Below are 20,972 nucleotides of genomic sequence, written 5' to 3'. Positions count from 1 at the left end.
AGGGGCTCTGTGAGGCGCTTGTGCTGACGGCCGGTCGCTCTCCTAGCCGAGCTGGTGGTGGACAAGGCCATGGAGCTGAAGTACGTGGGGGGCGTCTATGGCGGGAACATTAAGCCTACGCCCTTCTTGTGCTTGACGCTGAAGATGCTGCAGATCCAGCCCGAGAAGGACATCATCGTGGAGTTCATAAAAAATGAGGACTTCAAGTAAGTGCATTCGCACGGGTTTTTGTCCCTCTTTTGGTTTTCATACTGATCGAAACGTGGGTGTCCAAAGTAGCCAAGGAAGCCTCAGTGCAGGGTTTAGCATTCAGTGGGCCCTGAAAGCACTTCCCACCTCTTGCTCTCAAAAGACTGCTGGCCGCCTTGCTGGGGCAGTCGGAACTGCTTGCCTTTGTGGCGTGTGCTCTCTGTGACCATACACCTCTGCCTGAAGTATTTAGGATGATGTGCATTCAGGGAGACACGTTAATCTACCTTTCCTTTAGGGTTTCTTTTGATGAGCGATAGTGCAGTTCCGGCATGTATGAGCAGCCTATACAGAGATTCTATGTGTACACTTGAGCGTATATACACTTGAGCACTTGAAGGAGAGAGTCTAAACGGTCAGTTACTCAGTTTACTTCAGCGTACCGATTTTCCTCAGAAACTTGCAGGAAAAACTCTCGTGTCTAAATGGCTGACTATGGGAAAAGCTCAGATAACGCCCAACGGTTTACGTTCCAGGTACGTCCGAATGCTTGGTGCGCTGTACATGAGACTGACAGGCACAGCCATTGACTGCTACAAGTACCTTGAGCCACTGTACAATGACTACCGAAAAATAAAAAGTCAGAACAGAAATGGGGGTAAGCACTCTTGCTTAGTTCTTAGTACCACATAGATAACCCGTTGGGGAAAAAACGTATCGTGCTAGATAAAAGCAAATTGTTTAGTAATATACTCTTCAACAATTGTACCATGACCATCTTTTTTTAAACCTTAATTTCACTCACTCATCCTTTGGTTAGTTTGTTGCTGGTCTTGCTAACTTGTACAAATGAGAACTGCCTTGCTTATTCTGCCTTCCCCACGTGGGTGACGTTTCTGTTGGGCACTGAAACACAGTTCCACAAATACAAAGAGACACTATTTGAGTGCTGGTTGAAGCACTATGAATCTGCTAATCCAGACAGTGCAGCAATCTTCTCCTTTTGCCTACTCTTTGCCTCATCTTTGAGAATGACTTTAGAACTGTTTATACAGCCCACTTGACACAAATTGATTGGAGTGTTTCATCTTTAGCCACTAGTGTTAATTTTGTCTTTTTAAATGCTGTTTTCCTCCCCCCAGAATTTGAACTGATGCACGTGGATGAATTTATAGACGAACTGCTCCACGAGGAACGTGTATGCGATATCATTCTGCCTCGATTACAGGTTTGGAAAAGTAGATGGTTACTGAATTCTTAACGGCATCAGATTCAGTTGGTGCATCAGCTTCTGGCTTGTTGCTTAAAGCTACGATACAGACCCTGCTGGCACATGAGATGCCTCCTTAGGTGTTTGTTTTCACTTGGATTATGTCAGATAAAGTTGTGATTTTTCCTAGAAACGATATGTTTTAGAAGAAGCTGAGCAACTCGAGCCTCGTGTTAGTGCTTTGGAAGAAGACATGGATGATGTAGAATCCAGTGAGGAGGAGGAAGAGGAAGATGAAAAGGTTGGTGAATTATTTTGGAAAGAGATAGTTAAGGCTGGTGCTGAATGCCTGCAGAATACTTTATGGCATTTGAGAAATATTTGAGGGGAGGCACCAGGAGGCTGCTTGCAACTCTTACCTCCCCCCCAAACATTTCTAGATAAGCTGCCTGTGAGAACTTGTTAGACCCTGGAGCAGTTGTCAGGCGCTCTGCGTTTGTCAAGCTTTTCTGTCTCCTGAAATTCACAAATCTGGATCTGTTCTGTGTTACCTAAACATACCTCAGATAAATTGTTTTATATTCATACATATTGGAGAGAATGAAAGGTGAAGACAAAAGTTGAGATGACCATCACAGTCAGCTCTGTTTTAACTCTTAAGAACCAGCAGTATGAGGGGTGGCCCTTTTAGTTTCCAGCTGGCAGTACCAGCCACTTCTGTGTCTGAAATACTTGAGGATGCAGGAGCTTGACTGCATGACTTCTGTCATGCATACTAATTGTTCAGAAATCCTTCCTGATAGATAAAACCCTTTATGAAACGAGACTTACAGAACCTTTCCCACGTGCCATTGTTTCCAGCTGGAACGAGCGCCCTCTCCTGACCACCGCCGGAGGGGCTACAGAGACCTCGATAAACCTCGCAGATCGCCAGCTGTACGGTACAGGCGGAGCCGAAGCAGGTCTCCAAGAAGGTGACGTGGCTCTTCTTACGGACCGTTTTTACTTACCATACTGCAGCTGGTTGGAGCAAAGCGCAGAAGCAAAGATGACCATCAGCCAGAGTCTCTTACACCTCCCAATTCCTTTAGCCCCTTCCTCATATAAGGCGTTGCAGTACAAAGCCACAGCCAACCCATCTGCCTGGTTCTCTAGTCCTTCAGTAACTCTTGAATTTCCTGGCCAACCTCAGCTAAATCTGATGATACAGTGAAGATATGTATTAAGGAGAATCACATGCTTTATTTTCCTGTAAGCCAGAGGCTGCAGAGAAATCCTGTTAATTGTTCTTACTGATAATAACCAGGAGAAACACCTCACTAACCTCATTTGCTCTGTATGGGCCAGCCCAGAAGCATGTACTCACACACACGAACTGGGGAGACAGGGGAATGCAAGGAATACCCTGTTGCTGGAGAGTATAGGAAAGTAAACAGCTGGTTTTGCTAATGACTTTTAGCAACAACTTCTTTTCTCTCCCAATAACAGGCGAAGCCGCTCTCCAAAGAGGAGGAGGTAATCTTTTACTCAATTATTTAATATTAGAATGTGTGTGTTTTTAGCGTGGCCGTCTTAAAAACCTGCTTCCTTTCAGTCCGTCACCACGCCGGGAGAGGCATCGCAGCAAAAGCCCGAGACGACACCGTAGCAGATCTAGGGAGAGGCGCCACAGATCAAGATCTAAATCTCCAGGTATATTTGTTGTTTCCAGATGGACTCTGGCAAGTCTTTACCAGCAGAACATCCACTGCAAGAAAAATCTGTGTCACAGTTTCAGGAAGGTAGCATAGGTGCTTAATCTGGCTCATCAAACTGCTAGTTATATGGAAGCACAGCTGGAGAACTCCTTGAATACATGCAAAATTGCCTTCAGTATGTTTTTCAAGGGTTTCCAGGAGGTTAAAGTGCCTAATTAAGGTTGGGGTTGTTCTGGCATTGTCTAGGACAGCTGGGCACCAGAAGCAGATTGCATTAGCAAAGCAAAAAAGAATTCCACGGTGTAAGGAAGTTAACCCTTATCTTTTTATCTCCTAGGGCACCACCGTAGTCACAGACACAGAAGTCATTCCAAATCACCAGAAAGGTAACAGCTTGGCCTATTTTTTAAGGGTGTCTGTACTGCTGTAGAAGCTCTTAACTTGTCATTGCACCTTGGGGACTGAGGTCTTCTTCCAGTGTTGGAGATGAAATATTCCATATGGTACTTTCCTCAGTGTTGTAGCCAAGTCACACAATCCATACTGGACCAGAGAAAACACCACTTACTGCTTTGAATCACCTTGGACTTTTAGAACAATTACTAGTGCTGTGTCATATGGCTCTTTTTTCCCGCCGTTTCAGATCTAAGAAAAGTCACAAGAAGAGTCGGCGAGGGAATGAGTAACAAACCAAATCCAGCACACAGTGTAAGGACCTTGAACTGCAGTCTAACACTGTCCTACTTTACAGGGCAGCTGGATGTGTACTGGCTGCTCTAGCAGTCCTTTTCTGTAACCCTTCTCTTCTTGTATGAGTCTTGCTTCTTTGGGGTTTTTTTTTAATTGAAAGAAAGCTAAGGCTCATTTTTATGTAGTTACTCATCCTTGTGATAGAATCTGAGGATTGTTTTTAAACTGTTTTCTCAAGGCCTGTAAAAACTAGTGAAGAGCAATAAAAAAAAGAAGAGGGTGTGTATCTTTAAAGGCTCCTTGCTGTTTCTTTCCTAACACTTTGTTTAGGCTTCTAGTTGAAGCTGGCTTCGTTCTCAAACCAGGGCGTTGTTAGAGAAACGGCCCCTGCGTTCACTGCCAAACTGGGAGTATGTCCGAGTTACAGACACTGAAGATGTACCCGCCCGAACCATCTCAAACCTCCAGTACAGGAAAAGAAGGAAGACTGGAGTATGACAGAGTGTTTACTAAAAGGAAAAGCTAACTTAAACTCAGCTGTTCCTGGTTCCTTTGTAAACATCATCCTCAAGTCCTAATGATACGCCGCTTCTGATGCTACTGTCACAGTCTAGAAGCCTCAGGTAGTACTAAGCTGTCTTTAAATATACTGAACTTCTTGCCTGAAAAGAACTAAACCACTACTTTGAGCACCATTTGTGGCCCACCTGTGACTAGGAACAGTCTTGACACAGTTATGTTCAGCTCTGCTTTCTCTGAATGAAGTTAGCACTTGGTGAAGCCTTATTTTGCAAATTAAGAATGCTTAAGCTCTTACTCAAGTTACAGTTCTAATCTTAGTACATCTAATTATGTATCACAGGAAATCAGTTGTGTTAAGCCCCTCGTGTGCCATCTCTGTAGTCACAGTCTTGCTTCAGGAGCAGGGACTGACAGGTTTCTCTCCTGAACGCTGCACTTGTGGCCTAAGTAGTTCCAAACGTCACCCAATGCGTGTTGACAAGACAAAACATAGAATGCCAATGAATTTATGGCAGGTTTCTTTAAAATTACCTCATCGTACAGCCTGATTTTTTTCTGCAGTATCTGCACGCTGTTTTGCAAAGTTTATGAACAGAAAAGCAGGTGAATTCTTCCCTCAAGTATTTTACAAGAAAGACACGTTGGCCATAAGCAGCACACGCGCTGACCTCGGTGTGGTGGAAACCAGGTATACAGATTGTGCACCCCCTTAAAGCTGCTCATCTTTCACCTCTTCTTCAAGATCTCTAAATTAAAGCTGGTTTTACCTCTCCAGTTTCCTAGGAACAGATAAATGCAAGCATGCATACAAATAGGGAAGAGGAAAAAGGCTTGCGTCCTTTCAGTTTTATTTTCTTTTAAAAAGTTTTTTGGCACTACATAGTTCTGTAAAGAATAGAAGTGACAAATTTTTAAACACATGAAATCCCCTTCTAATTTTATTTTTTAGAACAATATATATAAAGTCTGAAGCAACCAAAGTATGAATACAGCTAATAGAAAATAAAGAACTTAATTTTAAAAATCCTCTCTCTTTACAGTTTATCAAGATAAAACAAAACACAATTCCCCTTAAAAATAGGGTAATAAAATAGATGAAATTTGTATCACTCGGTTCGGTGATACTAGTAAAAACTATAGTTCATATCTATGTACAAATGATACAGTTTAAAAACAGTCTTAAATAATCTTGTATCTAAACATGTTGCATTAAGATTTTAAATCAGAACCTGAATTTTTCTTCTCCCCTCCCCCCACCCGCCCACAAATTCCATTAAATTTCACTTTTTCTGTTGAATGTAATTCAGATTCAAGTGTGGGTGTCCTTGAGACAGAAGCGAGAACCGCTGGTTACTCTGCATCAGTGGACCAGCTAAAAGAAAATGGATTACAGTTACTTCAGCAAATTAAATATATTTAACAGTGCTTGGCTACATTCAATGCATAAACCTTACTTAGAAATAAAGCCATTTACTAGACTGACACAAATGCTGTCTGTACGACCAACCCATTTAATGGGGTGGCGTAGCGTTACTTCAGTCCTATCCCCAAAATTCCCTCAGAATCATCAATACGTCACTTTGTTGCGTTACTTTTAATAAGTAACGAAAGTAATTTCAGGATTTTTCAATATAGGTCTCACTAAGAAACATCGCTACAGCCAGTGTATTAGAATCTGAAAAGAAGGATTTGGTGCCGGTATTTCTCATTTTAGACTAGGTGACCCAGCAACACGGTAATTGCAAAGCCTCCAAGTAAAACTGGGGCATAGCTTCCCTCTTAGTGGAGCCAAAGGTCTTTTTCCTACGGCCTTTCCCAATCCTGCCAGATGAAGTCAGTCCTTCAGAGCACCCTGAATAACTGAACCTGATCTAACTCTGAAGTTTGTGCTGCTTTGTCTGCAGACGGGTGGGACTAGATAGGCCCCTTCCAACCTGAATTATTCTACGGTCCTGTGAGTTTTTAGCTACGTACATCATTCCACAAGGCAAGGTGCAAAAGCCAAATAAAATGAATTAGGACAAAAGTTTCTTCGTATTCTTAACATGCTCATGGGCAAGTCATCTTAACCTCTATTGAAGCAGAGCTGGCTCTGCAGTGAGGGCAAGGAAACTGAGGCTAGAAGTGCAACACACTGCAAATTGGCTCAGATTTCAGCATTTGATTTAACCCCTTCCCTCCCACAAAGATTTTCATCCATCCATAAAGAAAGCTGAAGTGTTGATTTGACTCTTGCATTCACTATGGTTCCTGGGAGCCTAACAAGTGAAACCTGGTTCTTTGGCTTATAAAGCCCTTGAGACAGCAAAGAGACATGTTGCATGAGCTGTTGATTCATATACTAGTGCTAGTACCTTGAGGGTAGAAAGGTTTGTTCGGTGGGTAGCTGGCATTTCCCTGCTGCATGTAGTTCTGAGGCATATTGTAAGGCCACGCTCCTCGGAGGAGAGGAAAATGGGTAGGGGTCCCATGGTCCCAAGGGACAGAAGGAGGGTTCATTTTACCAAACTGTCCTTGGAAACCCTGATCTATTTTTCAATTGAAAGGGAAAAGCACATTGCAAGTTGAAATAATTAAACAGTATGTCACAAAAACAATTTACATCTTAAATAACATTTTGCAGGGGACTTAATGCGATTAGTCTGATGTGCTACTCTTCTTCTTTAAATACACATCAATAAAAATTATCACCTAGATTACTTCATTATTCACTATAATAGAAGTTATTCGGGAGGAAGACAGAGGATGAATCAGTATGAAAATCAAGACCTACAATTTCACTACTCCTATGTCATTCTCACGATGAAAAATACAAGGTCTGAACAATATTACTAATATCCAATCCCACACAGATACTCACTATCACTGACACAGCTGTGACGTGAGAGCTATTACCCTACGGCAAGAAGTGATTCTCAGATGTATGCTGGAATCCCACTAAGACCTGTATGCTTAAGAAACTTGATACACAGATCATGGGACCAACTGAAAATTGATTTTCAGAGAGCAAGTAAAAGTTTGTGAAATGGGTACACAAATTGTCAGCTATTCCATTTACAAATCCGGTATTACTGCGGCACTAAGGATGAGAAATCAAGCATCCAAGGAGGCAGGGCACACAACAGTTGATGCCAAATGCTGTATTACTAACTCTGCCCTTTGCATTCGTAGCTCCCCATTCTGTAAGACACAGCAACGCCTGCTAATTTAAAATCTTCATCAATGTACCTTTACAAACACATAAGTAAATTTAAGTAACCATCCTTCTCAGAATATCAAGTTCCCCTTCAGGCTCATTATAAAAAACCAAACACACCTGCAGACAGACTTTCATTAAATAAAAGCAAGCTACACGTTTAAAAAGAACAGTAACTTCTACACAGTAAGACACGAGGAGTAAGCATGAAAGTAAGTTGTCTGTCTGAAACTTTAGTGATCCTACTTCTGATCATTTGTCAGCTGAAAAGAAAGTAAGGCTGCTCCTTCCAGCTCAAGGTTATGTAAGCCAAGACAAAGTTTCCACAAACGTAGTGTTCACAAATTGTCCTGAGCAAGTAAAGCAGGCCTCAGAGAGCTGAGTCCTCATCTCCGCTGTGTGCCTACCCAGAGACCCACCTTACTGGCACTGAAGCCAAAAAAGAAACAAAGCTGGTTAAAATACAAAGACGAAAAACACCAGGACTGGGAACTAGGAAAAAGTGCAATGAGATGGGAAATAGATGCAAGTTGAAGATAGGGGAAAAAAAATTACTATGACTTACAGCATAAGAAAACCAGGAGACCGACCTGTGCAGGCCCGATGAGAGTGGCAGCAAACAAACCGAGATCGGGCAAAAGGAAGAAGAGACAGGGACAGACTGACTGCATGATGAGCAACAGGACTCGTTAAGGAAGCATGGAGCAGAAACTAGGATTTGGGGAGCTTGTCTGAAAGAAGGCAGCCACTTGGGTAAGAAGACTTGGATTGGAAGGAGCTGCTTGAGAGTCAGAGCTGGGGTGGACATGGAGGAGGGGACAGATGAGCTTGGACAGAGAACTGAGATCAGAAATGGAATGGTAGGGACAAAGGCGGCACAGAAAGCACACAGGTAGCACTTTCTGTATCCTCTAAAACATATTCCCCACAAAGTTCTGAATAGAAAACCACATAGCTCCAGCATCTCAACAAATACCTGAAACTCACTGGTGAATTACACCTCATCCAACACTGTTGGCTCAGCTGAAAACCTGCTGCTGCTGTCAAACACCTTACTAGTGCAGAGCACGGCTGTGCACGAGATTCAAAATGCCCATCTCTGATGAACTACTGATGGGTATTTTTTTTAAACATAAGAGCAGTTACACGCTCAGAATAAATCAAAAGACCATGAGCATGATTTAAAAGGTCACAGTTAAAATTTGGGGACTGCCACCTTTTAAGCTGCACGGAAAACTGTATGGGCTCTAATTACCATATACCTTTTTTCTCAGCCTCAAACAGACAAATGTACTCGGCTTTGGTATGAGGCAAAAGGTTGTTGCCCACCTGTCGCAAGGAAAATCTATATGAAGTATTTTCAGGAAACGAGGTCAAGATTATGGAAGTTAAGTGTGGCAGGATACGTTATAGGAACAAAAGAACGCATAGGATCATGTCATACTGCACTAAATGCAAGGAGGCAACATTCAACCTGCACAACCCTAATTCCGCCAGTCTCCGCGTTGGTAGTTGCAGTCTCCGCATTCCTCCAATAAACTACGTAACAACATGCACGGAAACTGTTCCTTCACAGAAACGTGCTTTAGACCCAAACGATTACTGGAACACTTCTCAGTTGAATGCGTGATTTCTCATGTGTTGCACAGCCATTAAAGGCAGACAGGACCAATGCCGAGACGTTACAATGATCCAACTTGCCTAATTTTTTTCCTACGAAAACGTTAAGACAGTGAAGGTAACGACTTCATTTCTTAAGCATCATATTTGTAATATGAAACAAGTTGGAATAGTTAGTTGTTTCTGTAACACTTAACATTTGTACACAAAGTGCGAGAGGTTTGATACAACAGAGAAGAGTTACCTGAATTCCCCACAGTGCCATTGTTGACCAGTGAGTTTGGAGTCACGGGATTGTGCCAGTGTCCCTCATGAGAAGTGCTGGGGATTCCCATGGGCCTGGCAGCAGGCTGTGCAAAGATGATACTGGGATCATTCAAGCTTACACTGCTCTGGTTATTTGTGGTGCTGCTGCTGCCAGATCTCATAGAAAATGGAACATTTGTAGAATGAGGAGGGTTACCCGGTGCAGAGTGAATAACGGGGCCGTGAATAGGCCAAGAAGTGTTGGGAAGCTGAATTTGGTGGTGATGGTGCATCTGAAGTAGTCCCAGGTTATGCAAGGTGGAATACTGACCTGGGGGAGATTGGGGAAAGTTAAACAAAGGCAGCTGGACCTGATGGGGTGGCTGCGCACCCTGCTGTGGTTGCGGAACGTGCTTAGACTGGGATATTGGTTGTGGCTGAGTCTGGTTAATGGAGGCTGGCTGAGAGGAATTCTGTGTAAATTGTTGAGGTTGTGGAGAGTAAGATGACTGATGCGAATCAGACTGGAGGGGAAAAAAAAGGTACATATTTCTGATTAGTTCATTAGCTATTTCATGGTGTTTTTCTTTAATAAGCACCCACTGTATAACACTTTATAAAAAAGGCAAAACACTCCCCAATAACACCCCAAATACTGCACCCAAGTTCCTGCTGGTTTAAATAAGTGCAGTTTAACTGACACTGATTATCAGGCCAAATCACCTGATAGTGAAAATGTGGCACATCCCACCATCAGAAACATAATTCTGAGAAAACACTAACCCCAAGCTCTTCATTAGACTCCTCAGACATCTGTTTCTGATTTTTAACAGTCTTCCCCACCCTACTTATTTACAGTCCAGAATCTCATTAACTAATCACCTTAATGCTAAAATAGAGTGGTTCTTATTACTACTGACACTTCAAGTATTTCCGAAGTAAGCTCCTGATATTTCTTTAATTTTTATCTTAACTAATCACCTTAATGCTAAAATAGAGTGGTTCTTATTACTACTGACACTTCAAGTATTTCCAAAGTAAGCTCCTGATATTTCTTTTTTATCTCATCTGTTAAACATGAAATTGAAAACAAAAAACTCAGTTTCAACCTCTATATCCTGATATTACGCCATACCTGAAGACACAGAAATAGCCATTATTACAACCTTTGCAGAGCTCTTACAAAGCTTTCCCTTTCACCAGCAACAGAAACGGGCATGAGCCAATTTCATCTGTTTGGTATTACAACTAAGCAGAGAAGCACTTCAAGAACTGAGGTGGCTGGGAAAAAAAAGAGTTCCCCAGTTCATCTGCCAAAATTTATTACCAATGTCTGGATTAACCTTATCTGGTTTTAAGCACTGAGACAACGGCATCAGATAGGTACCTCCGAAGAGAAATTCAAATGACACATACCTAAACCAGAGATGATTACTGAATCTAGATCTCAGTCTTCCCTGGAGTTGCTTTCTCCCTCCACAGACTATAGCAGATAGCCAAGTAAACTCAGCTGCTGTCAAACATCTCAAGTTAAAGGTCTCTGCAGCCTGTCACTAGCCAGGACTGCTCACCTGTCTGTTTAAATTGGCAGTCACTTCCCTTCAATAACCACAGGTCTGCAGGACTTCCCCATGCCAGCTTTTCAGAGAGTTCTTTACAGCAGCATGCTGTGCACCAGTGCCTGGGCCAAAGCTGAAGCCCAGATGCTGGAATTGCTCCCTGCTGCTATTCCAACTGTTCCTCTATGAGTGCCTCCTATGCCTTTCTATTAAACCAGAAAGAGAAGGTAAAACCTGGGATTTGAAGGACAACAACTAGTTTAAAAGTTAAAATATTATAAAAATAGAGCACACGCACTGACTACAGCCCTCCTGCAAACATTAAACCACCACAAGCATCCACTGGACAGGCCAGCAGCAGGAGAGGAGAAATGTTAAGCTCCAGCCTCTTGGTCTACTTCCACATCCCTGCTTTCCCTTTTCTCTCCCTCTTGCTCCACTAACATTCCCCTTTCCCATTTTCCTCAAACAATCCCTGGACAGCACATATTCACCACGAAGTCCTAGCTAAATGACAACAATCGAACACACACAGAGTCTAGGACAACCAGATGACACAAGACTGTGCACATGTGAGTGATGTGCCCGACTACTGTGTGTGCAGCCACACGTCCAGATTCCATTTTCCAAGCAGAAATACAAGGGTCCTAAAAAGATGCTGTGTCATATCACAGCATGGTGACAGTTCAGCCCTTCACTTAGATTAGGGCTGTACCAGTCCCTTCTTAAGAGCGTATTAATATAGTAAAAATGTTATTATAAAGCCTCTGTTACTGGAGCAAACATTCCAATAAATGCTTGCTGATCAGTTAGGAAATACCCTGTGCCTGAAGTAGTAAACTGAATAAAGAGCATTAGTGATCAGCAGCCCCAATTATCATGTTTGCTTACTTGCCAGCTTCATCAGCAGGCATGTTTCTCAGACTAATAGCTTAAAATTAATGAAATTCTGCTACATTCCATACTGCAAAAACATTAAATGCCAACGGCTGCATTTCCTCAAATACTCCCTGCTATCCATCTCCACCTATAAGTAGGTTAAACATATTTTATTTAGTTCTGTAGACACTTGAACAAATTCTAAGAGCAAACTACCAAAACTTTCCCTGTGGTTCTGTTTGTGCTTCTATAGCGTGCTCTGGCAGACTTTTTCCTCATGTATCACGTCTGAACAGAAGTACAATTCATCCCTGTTCCCTGCCTGTTCGTGACAGTCCTCTTAAACCACACAGAATCATGACAGTCACAAGCCTAAATCTCAAGTATGTTAATGATGAGCTACACTTTGCTTCCCTTAGTAACTCCAGAACACTGCCAGAATAACTAAGCACAAGACTTCAAAAAGGCATCCTAGCTTAAATCTCAAAGATAGTGAAGCTGGCCTTTCAGAACTGCAAGCTACCTCATATGCAATCTGACCATGTCGTTTCCATACTGAAAGACCGTAAATGCTCTCCAGTGATACTACATTATAAATCAAAGTTTCATTAGCTGGCAGACAGCAATGTTGTCATTATAGAGACCAGAATCTGATGAGGAAAAAAAGGTGCAAACCTGTTTTAGTTCTAGCATGGCCCAGGACCACTGGTTTGCTACAGCTTACTTCAATACTACAGCTAATTGGAACTTACACATTCTGAGGACTGCCGAGTGCGCAAGGGTCGTTCCACCTGCTGCTGGCTCACAGCCACTAGCTGGGAGTTTACCATGCTTCGGACCAACTGGGTGCCTAATCAAGGAACAAAGGCGTTAATAAAAACCAGAAGGGTACGGATGACGGAATAATGAACACAGAACTGGGAATTCTCTGTGAGACCTTAACTCTCACGAGACACAGAGTAGGCAAATCGCTTTCACCTCTCCTTTAAGTGGAAAGCTTCCCCTCCACTGGCAACCGCCAACATTAACAGGTATAGCAGCTAATCCCACAATCTAGGTAATACAAATTCTAGCAGGAACAAAGCTCACTTTGCTAACAGGTGGGAGCACTACTTTGTACAGGTTTCCACGCTACTGCTGTAGGCAGGGGGATCTTCTGCAACAGCGGAAACTTTTGGGCAAAGCAAGGAAAAAGACAGAGTAAGGCATATCAGAATACAGAAAAGCAGCAAGGTTCTCTCTAAATTTCATTTATGATTGCTTTGCCTCCTTTTTTTCAAGTACCACAGACACCTAAGGGCCTAATTTGGATGGGTTTGCAATTATACTTGTCTGTCTAATTACTAACAGTAATTTAAAAGCTGGATCTAGCTTCTTAATGCATCTGTATGCTTCTGGAAGTGCTACTTTAAGACCACTGATTTTTGGTGAAAATACATTTACTTACCTCTCAGAGATGATGGAGGATTAGCTAACATGTGAGAAACATTTGGAAGAGGAAATGCATTCAATTATTACTATTATTACTACTCCTAAACGCACCCACTGTGAATGGAAGACAAGTAATGCAATACCCTGAAGCACACTTTACTTAAGGCTCAGTACATTTTTACCACTCATGCAAAGACGGCACTTCAGGAGGCATTACTCCCCTTGAAGAAAAGCAACACTTAGACTAAAAGCTGTATTTCCAATGACTGAAATCATTAGTCGCAGAATTTAAAGATAATTACTGGGTCTGTATTGAAACCTAGAGAGCAGGGATCTCACAACTTTCAAATTATACTAACACCACACAAACTAACTTACTTGGCACGCTATTATTTCTCTGTCGGGTTTGTTTGAATTCAGGACAATCTCTTCTAACATGACCCACATCCCCACAGATGAAACATCTTTTCTCTCTTGTTTCTCTATCATCTTCTTTCACTTCTTTTTCGTCATCTTTCTCATTCTCCTTTTTCTTCAACCTGAATAGTAATTTTTATTAGCAATATCACAAAACCACCACCAAAAAAAAAGATTTCTCTGTAGAGTTGTTACACTGGTATGTTCAAAGGAAATGGTTACATAACCAACAGCTGTACCAGAATACAAGTCTCTTCGGAATCCCAGAAAAACACTTTCAGAATCTGGGCTGGTTAACAACCTGTTTGTATAAACATAACAAACTTAGACAGTTTCTGGGCCACTCTGGGGAGCTTCTGACTGTGTTAGTGCAGAACTGTACCTGCAGGTAAGTAGGCTTAGCCTGACAGTTAGTTTCAGGTAGTTCTATGCAACAATCCCACTGACTCAGAATGTACACATAGCAAGTTGGCTGTATCTTGCAGATACAGCCTCCCCTGACAGGAGATGGCATATTTCTCTATAGGAGTATATTAGCATCTTGAGCCAAGATGGGTTGTGAAAGAAAGTGCTGGGGCTTTTTCAAACACTCAGTACTAGTACAACAAACAGGAGAAGAACTAGTGACCAGGAACCAAAATAAGAAATAAAGTTCTTTTTCCACATGGTATCTGTAGGATTGTTAAATATTAATATGATTTTGTGAGCTGTATATACAATTTGTAGCAGCAGTTTGGATGGAGAGCAGACAACAACTTCTCTTCCTTTTTTGAGGTGATGCATTTCAATGTGCTAGTGCTTGCGAGGAGTATGTTAAGGGAGAGGCTGAAAGAAAGAGTCAACCTGTGACCTCAGGGTCCCAGTCCAGTTTCATGCATCTTGAACTCTGCTGACTGAATAAAAGGCTGTAAATAAGGAGTTTGTAGCAGGAAGAGGCCAAGAAACTTCTGAAGAATTATGGAGCACAGAACTGAACATAAGGAGTAAATGAAAAAGCCCGGACTTTGCGTTTCAAGGGCTTTAACATGTTTTAGGAGTCAGACAACTAACTCTGAATGGGTCATTAAAAATCCAAAGATGTAAAAATGCAAGGAGTGCAGATGCTTTGTCAGTTCCTGCTACACTCCTTGGAGATGTCGACCTGCCTGTACCAGGGACTCCTTTTGCAGGAGTACTGGATCCAAAACTTGTTAAGTGCAATGAATGTACAAGTGCAAGATCACCAAGTGACTGCACTACTATGATTTACAGAAGTGCACCTTAACTATGTACATTTTAACGACCCTTAGATTTTAATAAATGAACTTTTACCTGCCTTGCAGAGGTACGTTATCAGATCTATAGAACAATTCACACTGTCTCCCCAACATGATCACTACAGGAAATCCATTTTAACACATCACAGACTCTGCAGTCAGGTAATATGGTCTCCATCTGAGTGTTTACACTATAGAAAAATAATGTAGAGATCCAAATCTTAAGGTAACCTATAACTACAGATTGCTCATGAAGCAAAAGTGTTAACGTATTAGCGAGTGTTGATTTTACTCTGTGCGCCCTCGCAAAAACACTCTAACATTTGAAGAGATGACCAGAAATGGTCTAAGAAAATCAAAACAGGATGGAAAGTTAAGTATCAGATACAAAGTTTTGTTTTTCTCTTGAATTCTGCATATTCATTTTTTCATAATATTTCAAATATCCAAATCTCTCCTCAATCTCAAAGATTTTACGCTAGCTTTGTACATGACTTACCTCCTCCTCTTCGGACAGTCCTTCATGTAGTGACCAATTTTTCCACAGACACGACAGCATCTGTCATTGGGTGCCAACTCCCCATCTGTCAGCACTTTTGAGTCAAAGAAGTATTCCTATCGAAACACATCAGATAGATACAAAATATAAACCACTTACAAGACTGAGAAATCAAAACAAAATGGACAGCTTTCATCTCCTATTGTTCTCTAAATTTTACCACTTCTTAGATTACACCTATTCTGTTTCTTCCCTTAGATAATGGCAGCTTTTCCAGAGATGTGGAGCAGCCTGGGCTAAAAAGGGGTATTTAGTCTTAGGGCCAGAGGCTGAATTTGCAGAGCAGCTTAACCAGGCTTCAGCCTGTTGCCTACCTTCCGCTTCCCCGAAGGCTTTTCAGAAGACAACTTCTTGCTATCATCTGTTTTGGTATCTGAGACACTGTCTGTATGCTTTCCGAAGCAGCCTATGTCCCTTCCCAAATTACATGATTATATGCCCCTTGACAGAATAAAGCTCAGGTGGGAAACAGATGGAGCATCTGCACACTGACGCGTGTCACTTTGTGTGTCAGCACAAAGGCCACAGTTTACAGCCTCTGAGCAACATGAACATTGTGAGAGTACTTATCTTGCCTGAAAGACTGAAATAGAAGTACAAATAGTAATGCCCCAACCCCAGCTCCAGGACAAAGTCCTGCTGTAGACTCGGGTAATTTACTGAACCTTTTTGCTAGTGTCCTGTCTGTACCACTAAGCTGCAATACCACGCAGTGGCCCCGGAAGGAGATCGAGAACAACTTCTCTGTTGGGCACTCTGGCAAGATAACATGCTATGTAATACTAGTGGCATTATTTCTGTCATGTAAGAGACGTTTGCCTGCTAAGGCTGCTTTCTGTCCTGCCTTTTATCCTTAGGTAAAATGTTCACTGAAAATCTGAGATGAGGCTTAACAACACAAACGAACACATATAAAACCACAAAGTATCTGCTTTCCAGAGGTGCTATAGCATTGTGTTGAACACTTATGCAAAAAATTCAGAAATAAAACTAATTAACAATATTATTACATACGCTCACATATTTGTCAGTTACAGAGAACTACATCCACACTGTAATTCATTATTATCTGTATCACTCAAAAACGCCAATAAAAACAGGTCCTGTTTTATCAGGCACAGCACAAAACAGAACCTGGTCACTGCATCAAAGAACATTTAATACAAACTCAGAAAAAACACAAAGAAAGCAAATGGAAAACAGAAAGTAGGAAAGGATGACGGTAAATGAAAGCTTTCGAAAGATTTGCACAATCCCTTAGACACACAGACCCTGTTGAAAGCTACTGGGAGAACAGTCCCCTAAAATGTCTTAGAAAAGGCCTTTCTAAATAGATGTTAAAAAATATTAATTCCAGCTGCTGTGTCTGCTCATATAAAAAAACACAGGTGTCTATTATGCATCGATGACTGTAGCACAGAGGAGTACTTTCTCTAATATGATGCTGCACAAACACATTCCTCACCCTGACTCATTATGCAAATCTTGAAGGTCAACTGATAAAAAAAAAAAAGGTTGATCATCATCCTTTTCTTCCTTAAGCAACAATCCTTACTTTTCCCACCCACTGGAAAAATAACTAAATTCTAAAATCTCTTGAGTCTGTTTTCTTTAAGCACATGAATAGCTATAAAGTTCCTAAAGCTGTTTCTGGGGTTTATAGCCAATTTTGCTGTTTTCTGCAACACTTCATAGAATCACAGAATGGTTTGGGTTGGAACGGACCTTAAAGATCATACAGTTCCAAACCCGCTGCCATGGGCAGGGACATCTTCCCCTAGACCAGGTTGCTCCAAGCCTCATCCAGCCTGGCCTTGAACACTTCCAGGGATGGGGCATCCACAGCTTCTCTGGGCAACCTGTCCCAGTGCCTCACCACCCTCTCTGTAAAGAATTTCTTCCTGATATCTAATCTAAACCTCCCTGCTTTCAATTTAAACTTGTTACCCCTTGTCCTTGTAAGAAGTTTCCCCCTCCCCCCAGCTTCCTTACAGGCCCCCTTCAGGTACTGGAAGGCTGCAATAAGATCTCCCTGGAGCCTACTGGATGTCACACAATGAAAAGTTTTACTAAAAAAACCCCAAAAAACCCTACACCAAAACAAGTTTACTTCTCCCAAACCTGTCAGAAATACCCATCACACATCCAACTACTCCTATGAATTCTATATTGCAGGACCCAATACTAAGCCGTACATTTTATTAATATGATTTACAATTACATATATTTTGCATACCAAATAGAAAATTACATACAAGGCATTTGCTCTGGATGTGCCAATTCAGTGGATGAAGTAAAAAATATACTAAAAAGTATGAAAACTTACAGCTTCTCTTCCAACAGTTGGGTAGAACGGGGTACCAAATAGTTTTCTCCCATTGATAAATGCCTTCATTATGAAATTGGTCACTATGGGAGACAGACAATGTTATCAGAAAACAATGGAAAAGGCACAACACTTTAGAAATTAGTGAACATTAATCATGAGTAGACATTAATAGCTTACTTTTCCTAGATACTCCAGCACCGAGATTATGATTCAAGTCAAAAGGATCTGTATAAAGAAGGAGGAAAACTGAATCAAAGTTGGAAAAAATATGACGCAACAGAAATTTTTGTTGTAATGCAGAGATTCACTTTAAAATGCATTCACAGAGTAGATCATAGCAAAGCAGTGCTGAGTGTGACTAACCATAATAAAGTAAGAACAATTTACTGACACAGACGAAAAGTTAGGAGTCTAATCTCATTTGGTAAGCTGTAGCACTCGCAAACAAGGCTTTTTTAAAACACTGATGGTAGTTTCCTCACACAGAAATCCTGTGCAACAAGAAGAACAGATGCTCAAGCAACAGCGTTCATCGCTTCCTCATTAATGGAGCAGGAACTCAGCAGATAAGTACCTTCGATGGCAATACATTTGGATGTCCACTGTTTCTCAAACGTAGTTAACAGCTTCTTCTGACGGATGCTGATCACATACTCCTTGAAGTCAAATTCTTCAGTGTAGAATCGCAGCAGCCCTAGCCAGAGTTCTCCAAGTGATTCAGTGTTCTTTCCAAGAGAAGGCAGACGCTTCTTCTGCATGCAATTGAACACAGTTTATACAGGTACAGTTACTGAAGTACTACTTCTCCTGAACTACCTCACTAATACCAGTTTGCCTACCATGAACAATTTCACTTGGATAAAATAAGGTTAAATCACTACAGTTAACACTACCTCAGTCTTGGACTGTTTAGTAAGAGTAAAAAGCATGTTTCCTGATTTAGGTGACTTAAAAATGATTTAAAATAAACCAAGAAAAGCAGACATTCTATTCAGCAAAACAGGACTCATTCGGGACATCATAACAACATGGATATGGAAGTTTAACTACTCTTTTATATATTACACTGTTAGAAATGTATTACTTTCCCATTAAAAAAAAGTTTTAGTTTTAGTGACTCTTCTGGAATTACGAGTATTACCAATTCTTCCATGTCATCAAAGAAGAAGGCATTCCATCCATCCACCATTCTTTGTGGAATCTGTTTTCCATCAAATATCTGCCAAAACAGAGGGGGACAGAGTTACCAATTCCAATTCAAAGTCATCATAAAAGATCTGTAGTTTTGCTGGTAAGAAATAGCACAAAAATATAAATCTTTTAACAATTACTTCTTATATAGGCAGAATTTCCCACTGGTAAAAAGTTTGAAAGTATTTCTGCATTATTGCTATGCCTCTCTCGTTTTATTTGGATATTTTATTTTTACTTGTTCTTTGCAACTAAGAAAACATGACTGAACAACCTCATCAAGATTCCTACATCTCTCCTGCCCACAAAATCTCTAAGGAGGCTTTATATGGCTCCTATTACATTTTGACTTTAGCAAAGCCAAGGGGAAATTCCACTGTTATTTAAATGTACTCTCAGGTTAGCAATAAAACAACCCCCAACCACTACTAAAGCATCAGCAAGAAAGTCAGAGTCTCAACTGCAGCGCTTATGCCAATTTTCCTCTTGCACGCGGACAACAAAAAGTCAGGAAGGGATAATTTTCAGAAGTGCTTGGGAGTTCCAGAGTATATCCAGAAAGAGGTGGATAGCTGACTAATTATGTTCTCCCCACCCATGCAACGGACGTACAGAACATTATTTTCTTAATAAAGATTCCTGGCACATGTAAAATAGTTGTACCAAAGCATTAGTTATATTTTTTTCCCCTCATCAAATCATAAAATAAACTTTTTCTCTTACACACAAGGTGTTGAGCAATACAAAATGCTTCTGACAATAACTGATGGAAGAGCTGGACTCACATCTCAAGAGCATCTGGCGCAGTTTCATAATTACAATTCCCCTCCCTCCATACCACCTGCCAATTTTTTTTCTATCCTGTTCAGCATATAAATATCACCATAAGACCAAAATCCCAAAGTAAACATAACAGCAGAACTTAGGTCCAACACATTCCCGATTTCGTTGTGATTTTCTTCGTTTTACCCTGTTTACCAAACAGGAGTTAGGAACCTGCTAATGCAGAAGGGCCCCATATTTCATTCATCCCCCTAATCCTAAAAGCCCAGACTTCTCATATTTGGCTTGAAAAAACAATGCATCTATTTTCATAGCCTCTTTTTCTGAAAACCTACCTCCTGAAGAACTGGAATAACTGGTGGATTTCTCTGTTGCAGAAAGTACAGAACCATAAGAATATAGGCATACGAAGACAGACTACCACGGGATGCATCACCGATGTCGCACCGCTGAAAAAATACATTTTAAAACAAAATACTGAATTTCCATTTGATTACTCAAGACTAACAACTATGTCAGAGAGCAAACAGAAAACCCACCAGTAACAGAAAAGACATTCATCTCCTAACCAAAAATTGTTTTATGAAGCCTGAAAAATAAATGTCCTTAGAGTCAAGTGCCATCTGGCAAACCCACGACATAATTTGACGAACATAACAACAGAAAAGCTTCTCAAAGCCAAAATATATTTTTTTTTAAGTTTACAATATGCCAAATTGAAAAGAAAAAAAAAAAAATCCCAAATCAGAAACTGCAACAAAACTCCGTATCTGATGCCCAGGTTTCAATGCCGTAAAATTTAATTTTCCTGTTTCTATGGTTCCTTATTGGTTTAGTTCCCCCACCTTTTTAAAATTTAATTAATTAATAGGCAAGTATTTCCATGTCATACTGGCAGCTTAGGCAGTACCTGGCACACATACACATACCTAATTACAGCATGGTCCAGCCTGCGCAACACAGGGCAAAACAAACATCAGAGAGTTACCTTACTACGCCTGAAAATCTTACTGCAGTTCAACATTTCTGCAGGACCTGCTTCTAAGCTACCATTTTGCTTCTAGCATGTTTCATAACAAACACCATTTTTAATCTCCTAGGTCTGGAAAAAAACAGGGATTCACAAATTACTTTCACATTAGCAGCAGCAGTGACAGCTGTTCCTGGTTTTTCTGCCAATGCAAACAGAGGAGGAAGT

General features: G+C 41.1%; 2 protein-coding genes across 2 annotated transcripts in view; one reads left to right on the top strand and one right to left on the bottom strand.

The window, feature by feature from the left end:
• Positions 1-40: 40 nt before the first annotated feature.
• PRPF38A (pre-mRNA processing factor 38A) lies at positions 41-3,782 on the top strand. Its single transcript, XM_010154322.1, has 9 exons — positions 41-206; positions 726-847; positions 1,332-1,417; positions 1,590-1,700; positions 2,261-2,373; positions 2,888-2,914; positions 2,994-3,091; positions 3,434-3,482; positions 3,740-3,782. The coding sequence occupies exons 1-9, from the start codon at positions 70-72 to the stop codon at positions 3,780-3,782; spliced, it is 786 nt and encodes a 261-aa protein (XP_010152624.1). The 5' UTR covers positions 41-69.
• A 1,362-nt stretch (positions 3,783-5,144) lies between these two features.
• ZCCHC11 (zinc finger, CCHC domain containing 11) overlaps positions 5,145-20,972 on the bottom strand; it is a 40,164-nt gene continuing 24,336 nt past the window's right edge. Inside the window, exons 19-31 of the mRNA XM_010154323.1 lie at positions 20,110-20,223; positions 18,942-19,019; positions 18,375-18,552; positions 17,978-18,025; positions 17,798-17,880; positions 15,416-15,527; positions 13,757-13,794; positions 13,618-13,723; positions 12,561-12,658; positions 9,565-9,894; positions 9,369-9,516; positions 6,663-6,836; positions 5,145-5,680 (exon numbers count right to left, since the gene is read on the bottom strand). Coding sequence (XP_010152625.1) covers positions 5,589-5,680; positions 6,663-6,836; positions 9,369-9,516; positions 9,565-9,894; positions 12,561-12,658; positions 13,618-13,723; positions 13,757-13,794; positions 15,416-15,527; positions 17,798-17,880; positions 17,978-18,025; positions 18,375-18,552; positions 18,942-19,019; positions 20,110-20,223 — 1,599 coding nt within the window. The 3' untranslated portion in view covers positions 5,145-5,588. The remainder of the gene's footprint in view (positions 5,681-6,662; positions 6,837-9,368; positions 9,517-9,564; positions 9,895-12,560; positions 12,659-13,617; positions 13,724-13,756; positions 13,795-15,415; positions 15,528-17,797; positions 17,881-17,977; positions 18,026-18,374; positions 18,553-18,941; positions 19,020-20,109; positions 20,224-20,972) is intronic.

This window comes from Eurypyga helias, unplaced genomic scaffold (genome assembly GCF_000690775.1).
Source record: "Eurypyga helias isolate BGI_N326 unplaced genomic scaffold, ASM69077v1 scaffold6266, whole genome shotgun sequence".
In the NCBI taxonomy this organism is placed as follows: Eukaryota; Metazoa; Chordata; class Aves; order Eurypygiformes; family Eurypygidae; genus Eurypyga; species Eurypyga helias.
The sequence above is the reverse complement of the archived record's forward strand: the minus strand, read 5'-3'. Positions and strand labels throughout refer to the sequence as shown.

Bases quoted from the DNA above. Each gene is read 5' to 3' on its own strand.
- PRPF38A (XM_010154322.1), top strand. From the start codon at position 70: ATGGAGCTGAAGTACGTGGGGGGCGTCTATGGCGGGAACATTAAGCCT. The intron at 848-1,331 runs GTAAGCACTCTT...TCCTCCCCCCAG, and splicing joins AAGTCAGAACAGAAATGGGG to AATTTGAACTGATGCACGTG. The intron at 3,483-3,739 runs GTAACAGCTTGG...CCGCCGTTTCAG, and splicing joins CATTCCAAATCACCAGAAAG to ATCTAAGAAAAGTCACAAGA.